The sequence below is a fragment of the Artibeus jamaicensis genome, unplaced genomic scaffold, assembly GCF_021234435.1.
Source record: "Artibeus jamaicensis isolate MK-2021 breed Jamaican fruit bat unplaced genomic scaffold, CSHL_Jam_final contig_3113, whole genome shotgun sequence".
NCBI classification, from domain to species: Eukaryota; Metazoa; Chordata; class Mammalia; order Chiroptera; family Phyllostomidae; genus Artibeus; species Artibeus jamaicensis.
In genome coordinates this window covers 520,097-546,017 of record NW_026521719.1, presented here as the reverse complement: position 1 = coordinate 546,017, position 25,921 = coordinate 520,097, and the positions used below count along the sequence as shown (strand labels likewise).

Genomic DNA, 25,921 nt, shown 5'->3' with positions numbered 1-25,921 from the left:
TGAAGCTACACTGTTCCTCTATACTTCCTGTAACTATTTTCTGGAATATTATTGTTTGGTACATGTCCTGAAGCTCAGGAAAGAAACAATCAAAGAATTGGAAACAAATGTTAAAATTAATAAAAATAACATAAGGAATTTTATATTTAAAAACTAAGTTATAATCAGAACTTTATTAGAGTTTTTAAACAATGCATCAGGTTTTTGGCCATTTTTTAAAAACCACTCTCTCAATAGGCACCATATCATTACATTGGTTCTATCTAGCTCCCTCACCTCACTTTAGGATGAAGCTGTGACCACTTACTTAGTTAGTCCCCCTCTTAGCATTGGTTATATAACCTTTTTCATTCTCTTTCAACATTCCAAAAAAAATTCCTTCCACAAGATTCTATTTCCACCAGTATATTTTTTAACTGTTTCCTTTGTATGAAATCATAACCACAGTCATTACTTGGTACCCATTGGGGACTGGTTCCAGGATGCCCCATAGGTACCAAAATCCTCAGATGCTCAAGTCATGGTTATATAAAATCGTGGAGTATTTGCATATAATCTGTGTACATCCTCCTATATACTTTAAATCATTTCTAGATTACTTTATAATACCTGGTACAATGTTAATGCTATGTAAATAGTTGTATTGCTTAGGGAATAATGACCAAAAAAAGCTCTGTACATGTTCAGCACAATCACAGCTGGCTGAATCCATGGATACGGAACCCACGGATGTTCAGGGTTAACTGTATGTATCTTTTAACACCACCATTTAGCAGATAAATGGCTCTCAACTGCTTTCTGAGTATCTCTTTAGGGAATATACAAGGGGGATCCAAAAAGAAACTAAAATTTATTTGAAGAAAATTGTGTCTTTATTCTTATATGTTTAGACATCAGTCACCTTCAAAGTACTCTCCATCTGATGCAGTACACCTATCAAAACATTTTTTCCACTTCTTAAAACAGTTTTTGAACTCATCGATTATGATGTCTTTTAGTCCTTTTGCCATTTTTGTGTTTTATCTCTTCCATATTGGCAAAATGTTTCCCTTTGAAGACTTTTTTCACCTGGGAAAACAACCAAAAAAAGTTGCTTGGGGTGAGATTGGATGAACAGGGAGCATGGGGCATGGAGGCCATGATGTTTCTGGTCAAAAACTGCTGACCACTCTGCAGTGTGAGCAGGTGTGGTTGTAAATCACTCATCATGAAATGGACAAATGCGTTGAAAGAGTCTTCACTTCTGGTCAAGATGGAAGCACAGGCAACATGGCTCGCCTCTTCATGCAACCACATCAAAATTACGACTAAAATACAGAACAACCATCAATCAGGACCATCAGAAATTGAGTTAAATGGAAGTCTGACAACTATGGAATTAAAGAAACCACATCCATCCAGACTGAGCCTGCAGGCTGGTGCCATATCTGAGACTCCATCATCCTGGCTAACATTGTTTGACCCACCTTGGAGATCCCCAGATGTTCCATCCCATCCAACCTGTGGGCCCACGCAAGCTGCTTTTCCATATGAATGGCTGGGTCTTGGCTCCTGCTTCACAGCTTCCTAAATCCTCTCAAACAAGCAACAGTTGTCTTCAGTGAAGCTGACTTCTCATTAAAACTGTCATCCTAATTAAATTACCCAAGATTAAAGATAAGGAGAGAAACTTAAAAACAGCAAGAGAACAGGAGATAGTTATCTACAAAGGAGTTCCCGTAAGGTCAGCTGATTTCTCAAAAGAAACCTTGCAGGCAAGAAGGGGCTGGAAAGAAGCATTTGAAGTCATGAAAGGCAAGGACCTATATCCAAGATTACTCTATCCAGCAAGGCTAACATTTAGAATGGAAGGGCAGATAAAGTGCTTCCCAGATGAGGTAAAGTTAAAGGACTTCATTATCACCAAGTCCTTATTATAGGAAATGTTAAAGGGACTTAAGAAAAAGATCAAAACTATGAACTGTAGACTGACAACAAAGTCATAACTATCAACAAAAAAACCTACAAAAACAAAAACACACTAAGCAAACAACCAGAACAGGAACAGAATCATAGATATGGAGATCATTTGGAGGGTTACCAGGGGGAAGAGGCAGAACAGGGAAAAGGTGCAAGGATTAAGAAGCATAATTGGTAGATACAAAACAGTCAGGGGGAGGTTAAGAATAGCATAGGAAATGGAGAAGCCAAAGAACTTACATGTATGACCCATGGACATGAACTAAGGGAGGGAATGCTGGTGGGATGGGGGGTACAGGGCAGAGGGGAAGAAAGGGGAAGAAAACAACGGGACAACCGTAATAGCATAATCAATAAAATACACTTTAAAAAGTAAAATAAATAAAAATATTGCTATGAGCTAAAAATAAGATTTAATTTAAAAAGTATATCTATTATATCCTTTAGAACAGAAATGTAAACTTCAGCATAAATGAAAACAAAAAAAAAGAAATACAGCTTTCACATTATTAAACCTAATCTTCTATATAATGACTACTGAGAATTTACTGAAAAATGATCATTTCCCAACACTAGAGCCAGTATTTAAATATATCTACATTAAAAACTTGCAAAATATATCCCACATTTCTAGAACAGAATAAAATTCACAGTCAGAATATAAAATAAATGTTATTGAATAATTGGCCATATTTATAAATGGTGACCGTGATTCAAGGACATAGCTATCTCTGAAGAAACTAACAAGGAAATTGCATTTCTATAAAGCATAGACAGACTGACCAGAGATGATGGTTGAATAAATACAATATATCTTTCTAATATCAATGGAGTAGGAATGGTACCTAGAAAAATGTGCTTAGGAATGTGTGACCTTCTTTGAACTCAGTGGGAAAGAATGAGAAGACCGGTTACTGGTGTCTGCTGTGGTTTGTTGGAGGGAGGAAGAGTCTGGAATAAACTATTGCCTGACCCTATTGTAGACCATTGGACATTTACATTCCACAAAATTTTCCTCCCACCACCACCACCACCACCTTGACTAGGTATGAATTTTCTACTCATTCATATTCAAATCATTAGCTATTCTTTCAAAATACAACCTCTTTGATGAAAGTAATATTTAATTTTGATGCACAAAATTAATCACTTTTTTTCCGGATTTGCATAAGACAATGGAATCCCAGAATATCCTTCTAGCAGATAGCCATCATCCATCATCAGTAATATCAGTAACATATAAATAAATAAATAAATAAATATATATATAATATCAGTGCCATATTAATACATATGTATATATAAATATATATATATATTTCCCTCATTTCTCTGATTTATTAACATTGGAGGGACCCGGAACTCTGGGCTCAGACTTCTTCAGTACCTAACATCATACTCTGATGATGTCAGCCATTCTCATGGCACTAAATAACATCTGTAAGCTGATGAATTCCAAATTTATACCTTTGGTTGGTGTCTCCAAACACATGCTTTAGGCCTTCCTGGCAGTTTTCAGACACTACTTGAAAAACTCCAGAGTTATCATTTCATCATCAACTGCAAATTGCATTTCCACTTAGATATCTAACAAACATCTTAAATTAGCATATTAAAAAAAAAAAACACCTCCTGGTCTTTCTCCACGTCACTCCTGCCCCAACTCTGTTCCTCCTGTAGTTTCCTCCACCTTAGTTCATTGCAAATCTACCCTCTATATGCTCAGGGCAGAAGCTTTGAAGTCATCATTGATTCTTCTCTTTGTTTTGCCATCAGGAATTTCTGTCAATTCTCCCTTTGAAGATTATCTTGAGTCTGACTAGTTCTCACAACCTCTGCTACCATCTTTGTCTAAGCCACCGTCACCTCTCCCTGGTTTAATGCTTCCTAACTGAATTTAATGCTTCCGCCAGCCCTTTCCCTGACTCTCTCCCAAAGATTCTTTAAAAAAAAATAAGACCATACTACTTCTATGTTCACAAATCCTTCAGTGGCTTCACATATGTAGGGTACAAGCCAAAGTTCTTATGATGATCTGTAAGGCTGTGGCTTTGTGCCCCTCACTACTTCTCATTTCCCATTAGTCTATCTCTTGCTCACTGATTCATTCTGGCCATTGGTCTCCTTGATGTTCCTCACACCTGTAACCACACTCAACTCCGGGCTTGTGTGCTTGGTATTTCCTCTGCTGGAATGGCCACATGATTCACTTTTGTACCACTCTCTACTCTCTACCTAAACTTCTTAGGGAAGTTTTCCCTCCCCATTCTATATAAAACACGACCTCTCCTTCACAACCTAACCCTCTTGACTGCTGTTGTTTGCCAATAGCACTCACCATCACCTGGACTATGCTATATTTTACATGTCCATTTCTTTTCTTATCCTACTAGAATGTAGTCTCAATGAGGTATGCAAATTTTTAGTCTCTTTTGTTCACTGCTCTTTTATTTACCACCAAGACTAGTACTTATAACATAATAAGCACAGAATAAATTCATAATGAATACATAATTTAATAGATGAGTAAGTTAATATTGAACTCAAAAGAGAATTTAGTAATTGGTTAATTAATTTCAAAAGATCTTATAGATCATATTGCTATTATTTACTAATAAATATTAATTTTTTATGTTTTCATTTCTAACACCACCGAGCCCCAGATATATTCTGTCTCATATTTATACCACTGTTATAACCGTTTAACTTCTCTATCTCAGTCGTTAATACTGTGTTCTAATCTACTTTACACTCTGCTGCTAAGTTAATCTTTCTAAGAGTATTATGACAAGCATTCCCTGGTCCAGAAAATTGCTAAGGCATCTCAATGTCTAATGTAAAGTCTCCAAAGGTGGCCCTAACCCACCTCTAGTCTACTGACTTTTCTTCTATTACTCGTCCTTCTTCCATCACGCTGCAGCACTACCACCGCAGTGCCTTTGTGCACGTCACAAATCCTGCCTGTGAGGTTGCTCCTTTGCATCAGAGATGAGTGTTAAAGATCAGATAACCAATATTTTAGGCTTTGCAAACTATACAATCTTGGCCACAACTACTCAGTTCTGCCCTGTAGAGCAAAAACAGACCAACAATAAATGAACGAGCATAGATATGCTCCAATAAAATTTGAATTTCATATAACTTGCCTGTTGCCAAATGTTTTTTTTTTAATTTTTTCAACCACTTAAAAACATTAAAACCATTCTTAGCTCGAGGTGTACTAGAAAAACAGATGTTGAACAGGCTCTGGCTCTTGGACCATAGTCCACCAACCTCTCTGTTCTCCATGAATCTAAGTCTTGCTCTTTATTTTTAGTTCACTCTGTAAATGTTTCCAGGCTGTTAGAATTAACTGTGCTGGTTTTTCCTTATTAAATTTTCTTCTGTTTATATAAAAATATTAACCATATTTTATAACTATGTGTAACCATAAAGCCGGCAGTTGCTGTTTGCTGTTACTAAGGATGTTCATGTCAGCACATTACATCCAACATTACCACATTAAAAAAATCAAAACCTGTTACGTAAAAACCTGTTGTTGCAGCTTATTTCTTCAATTTTAATATATTTCCCCACCCCCCACCTTCACACAAACCTAACATTTCCAATATAGAATTTTTTTCTTTATATATCTATTGAACACAATGCTAATTGTTAGCACAAAAAAGTAATCGAATTCATCATGTAGCTTATAATTGATAAAAACCTTACAATATGACAAATCAGAAAAATTTGATTCTAATCTGAAAAAGAAAAAACTTCTCAGAAATTTTTGTTTTCATTTCTAGTTTATGCTATAATAACCATAGCTCCCGAGATCTGGGAATATGGTTTTGATTTGGAATGTTCTATTAAGTACTCAGGGTTTGTCTTCATTGTACTTTCAGAGAACACCACCACGCACCTGAAGCAGGAGTGCGAGTGGTTTTCCTCCCCAACCTTATCCTTCTGAGCCAGTGAACTGAAGGTCGGATCTAATGCCATCCAGTCCTGCTCTTCAAACTCGTCTGCTTGCTTGTCCTCTAGAAGAATGCTGAAAACTTGATCCCCTCCCACGTTTTGAGTTAACATTTGAAATATTCCATTACATTACTAAGTTGTTGAAAAAAGTAATTTCCATTTTCTAAAACAAAAGTATTAAATAACTCTTTAAAATGTATCCATCTTCACTGAGTTCTCCACTCACAAATATTTATTGAAATATTTATAAAGAAGTTCCTCTTTATAATTAGAAATTTTAGTTGTATTACTTTAATTTCTAATTTTATTCTGGTTCTCCCACAGGTTTTATTCCAATGTGATATACTTTATGCTTAAAAGACTTATTAACCACAATACTTCTATGTAGAAAAAATTTCAAAACTAAAAATAAAAAACTCTATGTTTTAAGTGCTAAAATTTTCTTCTGGATTGAGTTATAATTTTTAGTATTATATAAGTCATCTAAACAATATAATTAATTCACACATTTTACTAAAATTATAATTTAATTAGATGAATTTATTGCTTGTATAAGTCAGAGTTCATCAATCGTATTCATTTTTTGATATAAACATGAAAAATCACACTTATATTTAATAAGAGAAATGAAATAATGTCATCCAATATTTTAACATATTCCTAAGTAACATTCATACATTATAGTGTACAGTAATTTTACATCAAAAGAAAAAAATCAGATGATGATTTATGGCCAAGATTTATTTTTAGTAAGTGATCTATCAAATGAAACTATAATTTTTTTAATTTTGTAGAAACAGAGTAATTTTAAAGCTTAGCAGCCACTTGAAAAACTTTTGCTGGACACTACTGCAGTGATTCCTTTTCACTGTTCCAACTCCAATAACCAAAAGGATTTTGCTATTACCATGCAATGCACCACAGTGAGGCTGAGAAGGTGAGAGAGAAATAAATCTTTCTTGTGTAAAATGGGAGAATGGTAACTATAAAAGCAAGGTTGAGTATATTCAAGATCGTTTAGGGAGAGGGCAGGAGATTAGGGATAAGGAAATTGATTACCTTAAAAGCCTTTATACCAACTTAAATTTTCCAAACTCTTCAGGTACCCTTAGAAGTTCGTGTTTTCCAGCTGGAAGTCCACTATTATTACTAAGCCAATTCCATTACATAAACTTGGAAAACTCAGAGAAAAGTCTTGGCCACCAGATGTCACTAAAATTCCACATTCTACTTTAAGATGCTATTGCAAACTTCGCTGCTTCAAAATAATCAGCTGCAGCATTTGGGTTTCAGACAAGAGGAGGATAAAATCTTCTGACTCCTTCTTAATTTTGAAAGAAAAAAATGCAATAGGGAAAGAAACACCAGGTAGTTTTGCAACAGTATGTTACAGTACTTGGGCCCTCACAAATTTGTGTCTAGCAATATGTAACCAAATAAACATGTTTAAAAGGAATTAAAATTTAATATTTTAAAATAGGTATTGTAAAACAGAACTTGTAAAGACAAACATTTTATTAAGATTCTCAGAAAATTATTTTGTGGATCAAAATAAACCTATCCATTAATGCACACATACCTTAGAAAATGGAATGTATTTTTTCATTTACCTACAAAGTTCTGTGCAGCTCCTAAAAGCTTTTAGAATCAAGTTCACTTAGTCTTTAAAAATTAGCTATTGCTTATTCAAGAGTGGTATGTACTTATACTACTCACTATACCTTTATGTATCTTGAGAACTTGTTTATTGGCATGCTACCTTTATTATGAGTAAGAGTTAAATACATCACTATGCAAAGTCTAGTGACTGGGATGAGTATTTTTAAGCTACTTGTGAGCCCTGGCTGGTGTGGCTCAGGGGATTGAGCTCTGGCCTGCAGACTTAAAGGTCACCACCAGTTTGATTCCCAATCAGGGCACATTTCTGGGTTGTGGGCCAAGTCCCCAGTTGGGGGCGTGCCCGAGGCAAGCAGTCGATACTGCTGTTGCACACTGATGTTTCCCTCTCTTTATCCCTCCCTTTCCCTCTCTCTAAATAAATAAAACCTTTTTTTAAAAAAGTGCTTGTGAACAACTTGAAACTTTCCCTGGTGCGCAGGTCCAAGAGCTTCTGAAATGCCAGCCTTACAAAGACTAGCCTATAGGAGGTGGACGACTGTGTGGGAATTGGCGGTGAGAGTGGGGGGGCGGAGGCAGAGGAGGGCAAAGGGGGACAAACTGAGACAATTCTAATAGAATAACAATTCAAAAAATTTAAAAAGATAAAGACCAGCCTATAAAATGAAGAAGGATCACAGCCAGCCATTTGTATATAAGTACAGAAGTATGACATATTTATGTGTTTACTAATTATGATAATGAATAGAAGCTTGATTTGGGTTAGGAAATAACAAGGAACATAAAAATTACTGAGACTCTCCCCTCCCTCCAATATATTGCCAGGTCCACGCTCCACATACTTCTGAAGGAAAGACTATTGATAAGTGGCATGTCATTAGTCATTGTAATTCATAAAATGTGAAAAGAAAATAGCTTTTTTTAAAAAGTATTTTTCATTCCAGTACTGAAAATGTTTCAAACTAAGCCTTAATTTGGGTGGAAAGAAAAAGTATGGAGTGAAGTGATCTCTGACAAATTGCCAAAATACCAGGATTATAAAAGGACGGAAAATAAGAGCAATGAATGCTTGTTTAAAAACAAAATAAACAAACAAACAAAAATATGCAGGTGATATTTTCAGTTGAAATACTCACATGGGAAGATGATTATTGCTTTAAGAAAAAAAGTATATAAAGTCAGGTCAGAATAAGCATTTAGTGTACAACTTGTTGAACCTCTCTTAAAAATGATATGTAAGTATAAGCAGTTATGTCTTCCCATAATTTTGTTCTATAGTACTATGTTCATATTGAAAGAGGAAGTTTATCACTGGTATTCTAAAAATAGGCATGTGACTTATATAACTTCTTGTTTTTCTTATTGTTCCACATATAATATTCTTCAGTCATATACTTTCACAATGATCTTCTTACCTTGAATCACCAAAAGGAAAATCTCCCTGCAGATGGTGTTAAATGGATTCCCAATCTGTCTTTTGCACTCAGTTTAGGAGAGTATTCTTTCATATTATGTTGCAGTATTTGGATGTGGTTTTAAATAAGTACCCAAATATATTGTGTCAGCGGTAAACCAAGAAAATGAGGTTGGGGGAGGTACTGGGGATTGAAGCTCTGTAAAACTGAGCCATTTGCACAAAATTTTGTGTAATCTTAAAATCATCTCAACTGCCTGTCACTACAGTTCACATTATGGACCTGGAGGCAGGGACGTCTCTTCACAACAGTAGAAAGACTGGTTGAGACGCCATGAGCTAGACACCTCACATCAAGGGAAAGCCCTTTACTAAATTAACAATGTCACCAAAAATTGTTTTAATCTGCTTTTATTTCAAAACCTCCTATGAACCCCTTTTCTCTGAAGAGGCAGAACTGGATTAAAAAACAGCTTTGAAACTTCCTGACCAGTGTTCCATACAGCGCCGTTATAAAAAATAGTGTAGACACAAGGGGTAAAATTTAATTGTATTTCTATTCCCTTCAACACTGAAACAGTGTCTTCATGGTTTCTTGTTGAACAAGTAACTGCTCTTTTACGAATGGGATGAGTTAACGACTTTTTTGTATAAGCCTCTTATTTACCTAACAACCACCTTCATTTCTGCCCCCGAACTGCTGATCCATCATTAAAGATTAACACATCCTGTCTAGTCCTCACCAAAACTTATTTCCTCATGTAATCTGTGTTTTATATTCAAGGCCTTCTCAGTCATTTATGCCAAATAATGATTTAGACACTGTACATCAATGGTTTTGTCTACAAAATATCCTCTAGCACTGTCCACCATAATTCTTTGTTGTTCTAGTTTTTGCTCCAATAACATGAAGATTTATAATACAAGTTGCCTCTAACAGGTTACCAAACCCTATTCATACTCGGGGACTACTGACCTTTGATGACCCTTCCATCTGCAGGAAGTAGCTACAGAAGAGACCCTACATTTCTTTCCCTTAGAAAATTCAGAGCCAAGATCCTTGAGGGGGGTGGGAGGGTGGGGATGTAGCAGGTAGATAGGCAAGAGCTGAGATAGGCATGATTAGGGACAATAGGCTTGGTGCAGAGAGAGGGTCCCCAGGGTGGAGAGCCCCAAGTATCTAGCAAAGGGCAAAGGCCTTAAACGACCACTTCCTTAGGCATTAACCCCTGGAGGTGACACCTAGGTCTCAGCTATGTTTCAGCTTCAGGCCTAGAGAAGCAGTAAAACCAGTCAGAGCAACCCATGGCTGCCTCAGACCCAGCTGCACTGACTAGTGACCCTCTCTTCCCTGGTGACAACCTGGCTGTGGACACCACAACCCTGAGGGGCACACCTGGAATGCTGATGTAGTCCACTGAGACCCCCACATAAAAGCCCTTAAGACCGGGACCCGGTGCTGTGCTTTATCCAGAGCACACCCGCAGCGTACCTCCCTCCTTCCCTCCCTCTTCCTTTGCTTCTGCAATGCCTTTCCTGAGCCCATTTCTTCTACGGCTCACTTCTTCTACCTCTGTGGCTGCCTCTAAGTAAACTTTCTCTCATAGCTTAAAAAAATATCCTCCAGAGTGTACAAAATAGGAACTGCTCTTCTGTGCTGTTACTCAAGTATGCAACTTTCTTAGAACTTTTCTAATAACTTAGTTTTCTAATCAAAATTTGTTGAGACTGTTGGTACAAGCTTCTTGGCAATAGTGTTTATTATTTTGTTACAGATTTATTTAATATTTGAACCTAGTCTACAAATTCAGACACACATGTAACAAACAGGTTGCTTCATAGCTGTTAGAGGCTAGCATGCGTTATGTCTGAGGACTACATCCAATGACCCAACACAGAAAATACAAACAGAAAAATGGACATAATCATTAAGATCATCAAGATCTTATTGTCAAGAATCATCGAAAATGTTAAAATGTCTTCATGTCCAAGTAATTGATCTCAGGCAGGGGCCCCAGTAACTGAGGCTAAGGGAGGCGGCTTCCTGTCATCAAGGGCTCAGTGCGCTGTGTGTGTGCCAGTAATCTGGGACAGAAACTGGCAGCCGTGTTTCACACTTGATTTACTTTAAGGAGTGCAAGTCTGCATGATGCCTGTAATTTTGGACCCTTCTCCACCTTGCATGACAGATTTTAAACTAAGATGTATTACATATTTTAGGGTTGTTCAAGAAAAATAAAACTACTTAACTAAATTCATATACCAGGTGTGACGATTTTGACAGTGACATGCAAATACTGACAGACCATGTGCTACTACCTAGTGGTAGATCGAAGGCCGACTTCCTTACATAACCCAACTGATTTGTTGAAAACATCACACTCTGAATCAACTGCATAGCACAGACGCATTCTAATTCTGCATTCAAATTGAGGTTTTTTTCCCCACTATTTACATTAAGGCATTTAATTAATGGTGGCATTTGTTACTATTTTCATGAACCACAAAAAAACAAATTTGCTGTAGCCGACATTAAAATCAATAGGCAAGTCCATTACTGAAGATGAACAGAGGAACGTCGTGTTGGCTGAACTAACCTAACCAACACGGTCCTTGTGTTACATACGCACCTAATGATCACACGGTAACAACAGAACACTGAGTTTTTGTAAAAGTCGTCTTACATTAAAATATATAAAATGTGCATTACGTGCATAAAATTGGCGAAGTGTTCCATATGTGACAAAAGGTTTCCGTGTGTTTTTTCCCTCTGTCTGAAACTGCCAGGCTGTTTACCAAGGATCATTCCTCTTTCAGCAGCGCTGCTCCAACCCAACCAGATTAGACCCTAAAAGATGACCACAGTTAAAGTGGTAACGAGGGCATCGAGAAGAAATCACAGAGAAGCAATTTCTAATAAAATAAACCCTTTATTAAACAAACAGTAGACATTACTTTATATATTAAAACAAAAAGAGAAGAGCCTAGGAAGCTAAAAAGATACTTTGTCTGTTAAAATACCCAGTACATGGTAAGTGCTCAATAAATGTTTACAAAATTGAAAGAACATTTAAGAGAAAACACTGATAATATTTCAAACCAACTTTTTCTTAGTCCTAAATTCTCGTCATAGTTTAAGGCTGCTTTTAGAATTAAAATTATGGCTCATTTTACAATTTCTTTTAATTCCTAGTTCATAAAATTTCTCTTAACGATTTTGTGATTGTCGTTCTAGTTCCAGCACTAAAGCCCCTGACATGCTTACCTCTCCGTTACCTTGTTTCTGAACTCTAAGCCCCATCTGTCATAAAGGTCTCCAACCAATGGAATCAGCACAGCAAAACCACTTTTGGTTAAATGTGTCCTGTTCAAACTTCCTAGAATTAACCCAATGACCTTATTAGCAGCATCCACAGTGCCATCCTTCCTACAAAAAATCCTGCCCAAATACATCACTGTCTCCGATGTCACTTTTTTAACTGTTTGGCAACTCCAATTCTCTTTGATGAAACTTGTAGTTTGTTGCTGGGTACTTTTTAAAATTATGTTAGTAGCATCTTTATTTTTACTAGACATTACTGGCAATCTATAATTTGGCCATCTGTAAGCCACTTTCCAATTTTCTTAACACATGAAAACATATTTTGAACATATGCAACAAGGCAAAAAAATTTTACAGAATGGTAGTTTCAAACAACTTTAGGATTTTTAGTGGTTAGAAAATAGGAAAATACTTTAAAGGCTTCATACTTTTTCCCTTTTCTATTGTACATTTGATGTGTAATATTTTCATCCTTTTGCGTTTCCTTCCTATAACCAGAAATACACACACTACACACTCTTAAAAATGTATACTTGTTAGGGAAAAAAACAAAGAATGAAGTGTTTTTCAATGAGTGTGATTTACAAAGAAGCAAAATTAAAAAATACCCTCAGCAATGAACTACAAATTTATTTAAAAGGAATATTCTTGAGTTGCTGAAAAGACATGTAATCATAAAACCATGTAACTTCAGACTTAAAAAATCATCTTATCTAATTGGTTTATTATGTATGAAAAAATCAAGAATTAGAGTTTAAATTCTTTCAAAATGAGGTAGTTGGAGTAGTCAAATTGGAAACGAAGAGCAAAAAGAAACACGAGTTTTGTGGTTAAAAAAGAAAACCCCCAAATCCCAGGGAAAAACCTTCATAACAAAATTGTGTAGTTTTCAGCATATTACTTCGTGGGGTGGGGGGGCTCGGTTTCTTCATCTTTTACAGATGCATAAAAATTTTACTTTCTCTCCTAAAGACTATTGATTGTACTACAGCTCATATACCATTATTCAGGAAGATAACTTTGGCTTTGTTCATTTCACAAATGTTTATTGAGCATCTAATATATGTGCTAGGCATTATCTTTAGCAAACAGGCAAAGGACTAGGAATATACTGACATAAGGCTCTGAATGAACAGCAGCATTTGTTCCTTTATTTGTATCTCTAGTAAATATTGAATACCTAATCTCTGTACAAAGCAATGGAAATGCAATGAAAGTGAAAACAGTCTCTGCTCTCAGTTTAAAATCTAGTGGGGAAGATTAATAAATTAAAGGTCACCTACAAAGGAGTTCCCGTCAGACTGTCAGCAAATTTCTCAAAAGAGACCTTATAGGCAAGAAGGGGCTGGAAAGAAGTATTCCAAGTCATGAAATCCAAAGACCTACATCCAAGATTGATCTATCCAGCAAAGCTTTCATTTAGAATGGAAGGGCAGATAACTTGCTTCTCAGATAAGATCAAATTCAAGGAGTTCATCATCACCAAGCCCTTATTATATGAAATGTTAAAGGAACTTACCCAAGAAAAAGAAGATAAAAAAGATGAAGTGAAAGGACAGCAAACTCACAGTTATTAACAACCACACCTAAAACAAAAGCAAACTAAGAGGACAGCTAGATCAGGAGCAGAATCATAGAAATGAAGATCACATGGAGGGTTAGCAACAGGGGAGTGGGAGAAGGAGAAGGGGGGAGAAGGTACAGAAAATAAGTAGCATAGATGGTAGATAGAAAATAGGGGGGAGGGCAAGGATAGTATGGGAAATATAGAATCTAAAGAACTTGAGACATGTGGTCATAAACTAAAGGGGGGGAATGGTGGGGGAGGGGGTGTGCAGGGTGGAGGGGAATGAAGGGGGGAAATAGAACAACTGTGATGGCATAATTAATAAAATATATTAAAAAAATAAAGTAGCTAAGTACTAAGACTGAAACTAACAAGGTGCTCTCATAAATATTATCAATAGGGTGTACCTGGTCTGAGAGGAAACATCTAACACACAGGTGGCAAACGCAAGGCCCGCGGGCCGAATCCAGCCCTGCACCTTGTTTCTACCCAGCGGCAGCACCGAGCTCTCACTTAACCGTTAAGAAGTAGTTACATTTATAAAGTCCTAAAATTACATTCGGCCCTTTGAAGGCAGCTGCAAGGCTGATGTGGCCCCCCGTGGAAATGAGTGACACCCCTGATCTAACCCAAATCCTCAAAATGTAAATAAAGCAGCCATGCAAAAAGCTGGGGAAAGTGTTCTAGACAGATGATGTACACGTCCTAAAGAGAAAAAGTGCTTGCCTTACTGAAATTTCCAGTTGCAAACTCCATTTCAATCATAATTCTTTTCTTTCTACAATACATTATCAGACTACAACACAAACTTAAATCTACAATTTCATATACTTGCCAATAAAAGCACAGGGATAAGTATAGGATAAGTAAACACAAAGACTATATATACAGCAGTAAATGCGGGATCAAATGATGTGTGAAAATGAGTGGAACCCAACTTAGCTGGTAATGAAAACCAGACTTTGAAGGTAATACAACACCACTGAAGTTCTGAACACGAAAAATATGGTGAAAGCTGTACTTTAAGGGCATATAATGTCACAAACATGTAAGAAATATTAAAGCAAAAAATAAGTCTAGGTTAATGTAAAGAGTCCAATTACAGCAACAGCTGAAATAGAAAACAATTCTATACATACGCTACATCCAGACATGGCAAGAAATTGGATGCATGAAACAGACTAATTCTCGGGCTGAAAGCACAACAGTCATAACAGGAAGGGAAGATGACTGGAGATTGTGGTGTGACGATGAGTCCAAGAAATGGTTGATACAATGGTTACATATACATTTTATACTTAATAATTATTAAATATTTAATATTAATATTTAATAATTATTTTATTACCCAATCAACTTTCTTTTTTTAAAAAGATTTATTTTTAGAGAGAGGGGAAGGGAGAGAGAGAGGGGAACATCAATGTGTGAGAGATACATGGATTATTCGCTTGCACTTGCCCACAACCTAGGCATGTGCCCTGACTGGGAATCGAACCTTTGGTTCTCACCAGCCAGGGCCAACCCAGAAGTTTTAAATAACTACATGAGCAACTTAAGAGGTTTAATTAAAACACAATACAGTGTGTACTGATACTCCTACTCTGTTTTTGCATAAACAATAGAGTAAAGGCAGCTTTGCTTTGGCAGTTAAGTGCCAGAAAATGACAACCTTCATATTGAAGATAACCAGTGGAAAAAGATGCATCAAAAACCTACTACATGTAAGAGGCAATATAACTTAGTAAGGTATCACCAGACTCTCAGGCTCTCACACTGGGTTTTAAATCTAGGTTCTGGCATTTGCTCCAAATGCTGGGAAGTTAGTCATTGAACCCTGTTTTTTGTTTTCTTTTTCTTTTTTTTTGGAAACGAAGTACAATGATATCTACCTCATTTAGCAATCCACGGGATGAAATGAGTCGATAAGCACAAGGGGCACAGAAAAGCAGCCAGCATATTAAGCACCCAAAATTTAGCTTATGTATCCTTGTGCAGGGGACTGGGGGAAAAGCAGATTGTGAAATAAGTAACTCACCAGTTCTAAAAATTTACCTAGAACTTATCTTATGATCTATGTAAGGAGGCAAAAGGAACTTACACGCAACAATATGAGACAATGAAGTGTTGATACTATTAGTAGAGTAAAAAATGGGAGATGGAAAAGATGAATGCAAACTCATCCAACAAAATGGATCCAGGAAAAAAGGCTTTCCTTAGTTATTTTTTGTTCAGAAAACATTAGATTGTTCAAGTAACACAGTTGGCAGTGGACTACAGGGGGTTCCTTCAATCCTTACATTCATTAATTCAAATATAATTTCACACTTGAGATTCAGGGTATCTAAAAACTGAAAATGAAAACTGTTAACCAAAGAAACCTTCACTAAATAACTGACTAAAAGGGAAAATTAAATTTGCCAGTACTGATAACAGAAATCAAATTTTAGGCCTCTGATTCTAATTAACACAAGTAATTCTGCAGATTCTGGTTTAACATTTTGAGGTACATTCTAATTCACAGCAAATATCACACTTAATTTTAATATGAACACATTTTTACTGAAAGACTATCAGAAAGGTTCGAACTAAAAAAACTAAGCTAAAAAGATTCAATGCACTCTGATACAATTCTTAAATAAATATTCTCCTTCCAATTCTAAATAAAGTGGTCTGTCAAAATATCCTATATTTTTTATTCCTAAAGTCTGTATGACTTAGGTAAAGCCACATAGCTATTTAAAACGTCGATTATATATTTATTGTTCTGACATACTAAAGGATATTACCAAACCCAGCTACATGTAGTTCACACTTTAAGACATCTAAACCCAGGTTTGAATTCAACGTAAATTTACATAAATAACCTAGTAATGAATTATTTTATCTTGCACTTGACTCAGTAACTCATAAACTGTAGATGCTCAGTAACTATATGCCAAATAAGGTTACAGAGAGCCCAGATACAGAAAACCGTTTCTAGCACTGAGGCTGTACTAGCTGCAAACTGGCCAATTACAAAGATTACAAATAGGGTGGGGGGTGGGTGTGGGAGGCGAGGTGAGACCACGTGGTGTAAAGCAGATCACACGTGGAGGCCCTTCAAAGACAATGTTCATATTTTTTAAATTCTTTATCAGAATTAGCAATATACAATCATTATGAAATAGACACCTTCTTAGGATAGTTTTTGTGAAGATCTTGGGAAAAGATTTCTAAAAATATTTTCCTGACCTGGCTGGTGTAACTCAGTGGATTGAGCTCAGGCCTGCGAACCAAAGGATCACGGTTTCATTCCCAGTCAATATGCCTGGGTTGCAGGCCAGTTCCCAGCCAGGAAAGCATGAAAGGCAACCATACTTTGATATCTCTCTCCCTCTCTCCTTCTCTTCCTTTCTAAAGATAAATAAAATCTTTAAAAATAAATAAATAAAATCTTTTCCTTTTCACATTTTTAATCACTCCAAAGCATGTTCACTATTCATCAAATTTTTGTCAAAATAAAATGAATTCTGATTTTTGTTTCACTTGACAATATTTCAGTAGGTTTTGTCTTAAATCTGACATCTCCTGAAAGCTACAATTTACAAGTTAATAGCTACCATAAACTAACAAGATTTCCTAGGAATCACTCATAAGATTTTTGTACTCTAGCTTTGGAAGTCTGGCAAGGGGACAAAGTTTCTAAAAATAATTTTAATTTTAATATAGTAGAACAGTAGTCTGGGGGAAATAAAACTATTATGGCAAGATTTTCACATGGAGTATAAGAATTTCTGTAAGATTCACAGATGTGCTTTAAAGAAGTCCAAGAACTCACTGAAATATTACGCAGCAATTGTAGTATGTTATGCAAACATACTTTTTCTCAGGAGAGGAAACATAGGTCTTATTTTCCAAAGGTTGATGAACACCTCTCCACAACCCTAACTAAGAACAAGTGAAGAAAAGGGCATCTAAATTTGTGAAAACAGATACTAAGAAAAATGTTAAGGTATGGTTTTCATTCATTTGTATGATGTACTTTGCCACAAAAGCCATTTTGTTAAAACATGTTTCTGATTAGCTATTTTTAAATTAAACCACTACTCTTTAAATCCTTTTCTGGTGCTATTAAGATTTTTACTAGGACTAAGTAGCCTTCCTTTAGCATAAAAATGTTAACTTTTGTGAAAACCTGAGAACATTTTCCTAACAAGTGTTCGCCAGTTGCAAGTAGATTTAATAAATCAGAGATGGCTTTTTTCCTATTATTGTTAGCTAATGAGACACGTGAAAATTTTTTTTTGCATCTCAGATACTAATATACTAATATTATTATTACTTTGAGATTTATTTCCCCCAAAAGACACTTGATGCATATTGTATTTTTAGGACTATAGGACCGACCTAGGTTTTTTAGAGGAGGAAATGGGAAAACTTTTGAAGCAAAAAGAGTGGTACAATACTTAATAACCTGTGACCCTGCTCCACTGCTGTCCCCCGCCCCACAGCGAGCCAGACAAGCTACATTTGGACAGTAAGACGCACCCCCCCATTCTTCCCAAATTTGGGGAGTTCATCTTATAGTCTGAAAAATAGGGTGATACCATTATTAGGCCACAGCAAATCAAGTCCAGGTGCTTCTGTGATATGACCACCCAATTACTATGATTTATATGTAGGAAGTTTTATTCTTTACCACTTGCCTCCACAGACTTCCCGAATACCAGCTGAATGTGATAAAACAAGAGACATAAGGCTGGGGTGGGGGTCTCTGCCCTATGCTAAAATAAATGACAAGGATGGTAGTAAAAGGAGAGCTCAAGCTGCACTATTCTTCTGGGCTTCCTGGAGGCCTGCCCAAGTTTAAGCTTCATGAACAAATTTCTTTCTCCAACCTGGAAGTATCCACTTCCCCTTTAACATTTTTTAGGTAGTCTTATGGCCCTCCTAGTACATCCCACTCTGACCTTGGACTTCTGAAATTCAGGAAATTTTAAATGAAAGCTCAAATATTCCCCAAATCTTAGTTAGTCTGAGGCCTAAGAGTTTCTGTGTATCCACATATAAAACTCAAACTCACAATGTGATCAAAAAATTACCATTGATAAGAATTACTGAAGACAAAAACCTAGACACAGATTCTTCTACACAGAATGTAAGCCTCTTTTGCTCACTGTTTCAGCCGTTCTGTTAAACATTATGTCCTACAGGTGTGCCCAGCTGTGGGGATTCATAGGATATAAAACACAGCTTCAATTCTCAACAGATTTAGTGTATCAGAAAAATTTCAAATGTTTAAGAGTGATTAAAAAGCAAATATGCGGTTTGCAGCTTCACTTGAGCATTACATATACTAAAAATTCCACATCACAGACGGCGAGAAGTAATTTCTGCCCATCCTGAGCATCCATGGTTATATTTCTGCAGCACTGGACATTAACACAAAGAAAAAAATGGAAATAATATTTAATTTATCCTTTTCTTAGGATATTTATCAATTACACGTTATAATGACATTTGCAATGTAAAGAAAATTTGGCTTTAACTCTAAACAATACACTATTCCAACAGCTGAAAAAAGAGATTTCTCTCCTTTATTAAGTTTTTATTTTAGGACACATCAATTTATACTCCTCATTAGAGGCATGACACTAAAAAAACAAAAGAGTATTTTCCTCCTGCTTCCACAATTCTTTCCAGTCACTCTAGATGATCGCAAGCAGAGTTAAAGGTAGAAAGTTAACAGGTATAATAAATACATCATCACAACATTTCCCAGATGAATTTTTTGCCAATGGGCATTTTGGAAATTAAAATTACAAACTAAATCCAGATCAGCAAGTAGCTGCTGGGTGATGAGAAATTTAAATTTTAAAGCAAGTATGTAATTAATTTGGCAACTTAACATCATAACTCAATCCTAGTAAAACAAATCACAAATGAAAAAAATCCTAGTAATTTTAATTTATGATGAGGGCGTATGCTCTTACATTGTAATTTTTTTTTGTTCACCTCATCCAACATCAACCAAGAGGAAAACAGTAATTCACTTGGAGGTTAGAAATTGGGCACATCTTTTGAAAAATTTCAACAGTGTGTTTCCTTTATATGGTGTTACAATAAATACTCCATAAAACTATTAAAGCCTTACACGATAAGGTCTGTCTTGAGCCCAGCACTTATCATTGTCTAAAACAGTTCCTGAAGTGTTGCACGTTATAAGATATTTAGTTTGGACTACAGTAGGTAACTTCGAAGTATGTTCTTCAAATTTTAAAAAGGCAATTCTTTTTATACCTGCTAAGTTATTGGGCTTTCTGCATAAAAAGTACATGCATATCACTCAAGTTTTCTAGAATATTAACTTCGATTTCACATTAAACGTCTCTAATACATGTACTTTTAAAAAAACAGTATTGTCATTATGATGTGTTTGTAAAATTATTCAGACTGCTAAAAGAAATTTGAAAAGGGGAAGCCTTGAACACATTACTCCTTTCCCACATGAAAAGCACACCCATTAGCAGAATACTCACTCAGTAAAATAAAATATTACCTGGTTTCTAAGGCACAATGTTTATAACATCTAAAGTGGAATTTATTTGATGAACTGCATTAAGCCCTCAGAACATTTGCTGCAACTTGAAGTAGAAAGAGGCAAGTATTCACATAATGTATGTCTGTAGTCAAAAAAGATATTTCACCTAAAATATGTCAATGTAGTACCTGGAAGAGTTTCTTTATAGACTGCCATACAGTTCTTACTGCTTTAGAGGGTAACCTGAACTCAGTTCTCTTTTGTTCAACAATGTTTCCTTTCCACCACATACAGCTTGGTCTTCAGTTCCACAACCCAATGCCTACCTTACGTTATGATGTACTTCACTGGTACCACATAGAGTGATTACATTATAAAAGGCCTCTAGATCACTTGGTTCAAATTTAATAGCTGGTTTCATTAATGCTCCAGGAGCAAGAGAAGCCTCTCCAATAATTCTCAGATTGATAAATTTGATTTTCCAAGTATTCTCCACAAAAGGGCAGCGGATGAGTCCAAAAATTTGTTCAAAAATGCCCAAGCAAGTGTTCCCTCGGTGGACAGTCCCAGCAACTCCAACCATAACCAGACCATGGGGAGAAGAGGCACATTTCAATCCTCGGGAATCTAGGTTGGGACTGAGAAAAAGATATTCTTCTTTCACTAGTGACAGCAGACGAAGGCTCACGATATCTGCTCCTTGGTAGTCTATCACATTTTGTTCAGAGGTGTTGTAGTAAAACCTAAGCTTGACATCATGCCAGAAGTGCTGCGGTCCCCATTCATCTTGAGGTGGTCCGAGTAAAGGATTTTGAGAATTAAGAAGTTCAAAGAACCAGTGACAGAATTCTTTCCCTAACTGACGAAAATCAACTTTTTCAGTTTTATCTTCTTTCTCCTGCTGATTAAGACAAATACAAAATAAAACCAAGGTTAATTCTCCTACATCTATTTTTCTATGTAGCCTGTTTCACAAGGAAAATGAACTACATGTAAACTCACTAAAACCACCATGCATAGTAAATTCTCTCTGCAAAAAGGGAAAAATCATTTTAGAATTTCTGAGATTAAACATCTACAAATCCAGCTAAGAAATTAAAGTTTAACCTCTTAAAATATCATCATGTACAGTCAATAATGATTTACATAAGCATCTTCTCTTGATTGTGGCAGTGGTTTCACAGGTATGAAAAAAATGTCAAAACCTTTTAAATGTATGCTTTAAATGAATATATTTGTGGCATATAAGTCATACCACAATGAAGCTGACAATATCAGTCTTTAAATATATACTTCTAATATTGAAATAGGTTGTTTTCTATGATCAGAATGAATTTTACACTACTATTTCTCTCCTGCCCCAAGGAAAATGTTGTTGTAAATATATACCTGATAGGTTAGATTTTCATTCACCTATTTATTCCAGAGCATAATACCTCATTTACATGTTATGAAATCTTACATTTACTGAGCATGTACTATTTAATATATTGGGCACTATGCTTTGCACTTAAGTCCTACTTCCTTTTAACTTCACAAGCCTTGTGACCAAGATATTATCCTTATGCCCATTTTATAGATTTATTTCTAAAAAGGCTCAGAAAAGTCAAGTTATTTGCACAAGTTTACATCTCAGTATATGGCAGACACTAATCTGAAGTCACATCTGTCATGATTTCAAAGTCAAGGTTCTTTTCAGCACATTAAGAAAGTCCTTGTAAGATTCCTTCCTAATGTGAAGGTAAGTATCTCTCACTGTAACACCTCATTAATTCAAAGTGTGTGGTATGTAGTTTAAAAATCTGCAAATGACATAGAGATTCATTCAATCAACATTTAAATATTCATACAATATCTAAAATGTACAGTGGGGATATAAAGGGTGACAAACAGCCAACGTCAGCCAGAGAAAATTTACAACAGAATTTTTTCTAGGTTAAAAAAAAAAATCAAATGTAATGAGTAAGTTTTCAAAATGAGAAAGGGCTTACAATAGCATTCATTCATTTTTTTTTATTACTTTCAGAGACAGAGAGAAACATCGATGTGAGAAAGAAACAAAAATTGGTTGACTCCCATAAGTGTCCAGGCCTAGGGATAAAACGTGCAACCAGGCATGTGCCCTGACCAGGAATCGAACCCGCAATCTTTCAGTTATGGGCTGATGCTCCAACCAACTGAGCCACATCAACCAGGGCAATAGCATTCTTAGAGAAAAAAAATTACAGAAAATTTGAGGTTAAATTAAAATTAATTGATCCGGCAGTCTATCCACCCTCTTTTAAAAGTCAAATATGATTTGATAAGGGGATAAAATTTTTTTGCCTCACAAATCAGAATAGTATTTTATATGCATTACTAAATGTCAGAAACATTGTCTTTTAGATGCTTTACTGGTCTTCCTTTAGAATACATAAGATATGAAGTAAAGCTAAAAGTTATTTTAAAAAATTAACATGTTACCCCAGATCTAGAATGAAGCTAAAGAATCTGAGACACAACTATGGTTCAGGTTGTAACTATAAGATCAACAATTTTACCTGTTGAAAGATTTTAATATCCATAGAGGTCTTAACTTGCTCTGGTGTTTCCTTCAATTTCAGATGTAATTGCTTTTTCCAGTAATCCTTTGCATGCTGGATAAGACTGTGTTTTTCAGTAGCTGGAGGTATAATAACTCCCTGTGATGCCAAGTACTTAAATATGACATCTCGGTGGACTTTTTTACGCTTCAGAAGTTCTTCTACATTTTGACTATATGCTAATATTGCACGAATGGCATCTAGAAAGAAATTGTAATGATTAATAGAAATATCATGAGTGACTTGTAAATTTGTCCAAGGTCAGCAGAAACTCTATTTATACTCGTCATGGCATTTTTCCTTCTACATGAGCTGGTTATCATTTTTGAAAAATAGGTGGTGGGTTGTCAGGTTTTAGGTTTTTTAAAAAAATTTCTTTAGGCTTTAAACTTCCCTACCTAAAATTCCCTCTCATTTCATTTTTTAGAAGATAAAGTGAAATTTTAGCACTTCTTTTATAGTGTGTTTGAAAAAAAAATTTTAGCCAAAGTAAAAAAAATGTTTCTAATAAGGCCAATGGACCTAATTTCAGTTAAAATCCGTAAAAATGGGTACGATATTTAGAAGTGCAAAAACTTTTAGTTCAATCTCATTCTACACATAATGAAACTTGAGGATTCATGAAGTATTAATAATCATACTTCTAAGAACAGGTAGAACCCTGACTGTACTTTTTTAATTAGAAAATTATATTAAATGATAGTTTAAGATTATTTTTAACATGTGTGAGGTACACAGAATAAAATGAACTCTCGAGCACACAGCATGCAGCTTAAGACAGGAAATTATTAACATCTTTGAGGCTGTAATTTTACACCTCCCTACTTAATATCATTCCCTCTTCCCACCAACCTCACAGGTAGCTATTATCCTAAATGTCATTTAATATTCTCCCTTTTAAAAAAAATAGTAGTTGCAGCATATCTATGTATCCCTAAACAACAACATAGTTTCGTATTTTTGAATGCTGTAAATTTCAACCCAGTCTTCTGTAATCAATTTTTCCCTTACTGTTGTTTCTGAATGTTATATTCACATTAAACTATGTGAATATACATAGCTCTAGTTCATTCATGTTCACTGTTGAACCGTAGTTAACTGTATGACTATATCACAAAGTATCATTCTGTTTATAGAGTTTTATCGTTTGTGTCCAATTACAAACACTGTTACTTTCATATGTCTGCCACTGCAGAGGGGCAAGTGGATGAGCATTCCCTATGACCTTGTTAAAAATGTGAAATTTCTGTACCCTCACTAAAACTACTGAAGCAGAATCTTCATTTTAACGAGATCCCTGAGTGATTTCATAGGCACATTCAAGTTTGAGAAGCTCAGTCTAGAACATGTACCTTGGAATTCAGCAAATCTTCCACTTTAGGAAATAATGTCAAACTTGTTTTCCAAAGAGGTAGTTCTAAAAGTTGTTGTACAGGATCACCAAAGCTTGAAGTTTATACATAAAGTTTTTTGCCAATATGGTACATAGGAAAAAAAGACTGTATGTTTGGTTTTCATTTCGCTGCTTTCTAAAGAGGTTACTCTTGCATATGTTTACTGATTATTTTTTTTTCCTCTTCGAAAAATGTTTCTTCAGATCGTTTAACATTTTTGTACTGGGAACTTTATTTGTATTTGCTTTTACATCCATCCATTAAATTGAGCATTTTGATCTACTATAATTTTAAATTCATTCACCTGGTCTTCAGAGGTGATTAAAATGTAAAATATATAAATGCTGAAGAACTACATTAAACCTAAAACCATTTGGTATAAGTTCATAGGAATTTCTTCTTTTAATGTTTATGGTATGAAGTTTCAGATGAGATTTTTCTTAAATGATAGTAGCAATGTTAATCTTACTTAAGTAGAGAAATACAATTTTTAAAAGCTGAATCTTAGTAAGCCTTTACTAATGCAGGGGGCAGTAACTTTCACATTTAAAAATAAATTCCAGCAACTTTAAAATAAAACTAGACAGGTGACATACAACAAGAAAAGCTTAAGCTACTCATTTTTATACGGACTCATTACAATCAGGCTGAATGTTAATAACCCTTGAAATCTATTCTACCGAAACGTTTGCCTCTGAAAAATGGTTTTTCTACTACAAAAAAATCATCTCAGAAAAAAACCTGGATCTCAAAACAAAACAAAACATGAATTCAAACCATCTGCTTTTATTGCAGTGGTTGTTTCAACTAGTGTATTGATACAAATCTTTGAAATCCTCTGCCTAGCTTGAAAATGAGTGAGCAGCGGCTGACACCCAGCTGATCGAAACAAAGTGGAATACACCCTGTTCCCGAAAAATTTTAAAGTGACTCTTCACGCACTCTGGTTCAAACAACAAACAGTTGCCTATTATACTCAATAGGTAAAACCAGCGCTCCTTCGATTGCCACAACCTCCCCCAGAGACAATGCGCGGCGAGGCCGCCCAAGGTTGCTTTGTAATTCTAAGACCGCTAACAGCTGCACCAACCAAGATTCCTGAAGGTTCTGCCCAAGCGCAGTCCAGGATGCGTTGGGGACAAGGCCTTGCACCTCCTCCACTCACGAGATCTCGTTACCTGGGGGCCAGTGAGGCCTGGGGTGCGGCAGCCGGCCTTGGGGAGAGGGTTCTAGCCTTACCCTGGCGGTCCTCAGGCTGCACAAGGCGGTTTGTGATGGTGTCGCATAGGGCCATGATATCATCGTTATCCAGTAGGCCGAGCATGTTACGACAGCCCTCTCTCTCTGGGTCGCTGAGCCCCGACATCTCGACCCCCAGGTAGGGGGGAGAGGACAACGCCAATAATGTCGCTCCTTTAGGCCCAAGGGGCCGGCGCCTTGGCAACAGGCACCGGAAGTGCCTTTCCTGCTGTTCGTAGCCAAAGCGCCACGGGTATTCCAAATCCTTGGGCGGAAGTGACAGCCAATGTGGTCTATCAGGAAACGCAGTGCTCCAACTCGTCGTTCCGGGCCGGCCGGTATGGAGC

At 36.1% G+C, this 25,921-nt stretch overlaps 1 protein-coding gene across 1 annotated transcript; it reads right to left on the bottom strand.

The window, feature by feature from the left end:
* Positions 1–8,909: 8,909 nt before the first annotated feature.
* CUNH3orf38 (chromosome unknown C3orf38 homolog) lies at positions 8,910–25,915 on the bottom strand. Its single transcript, XM_037130709.2, has 3 exons — positions 25,575–25,915; positions 22,900–23,141; positions 8,910–21,260 (listed from the first exon to the last, which is right to left on the bottom strand). Exons 1-3 carry the CDS (start codon positions 25,699–25,701, stop codon positions 20,682–20,684), a joined length of 948 nt encoding a protein of 315 aa, XP_036986604.1. The 5' UTR covers positions 25,702–25,915; the 3' UTR covers positions 8,910–20,681.
* Between the last annotated feature and the right edge of the window lie 6 nt (positions 25,916–25,921).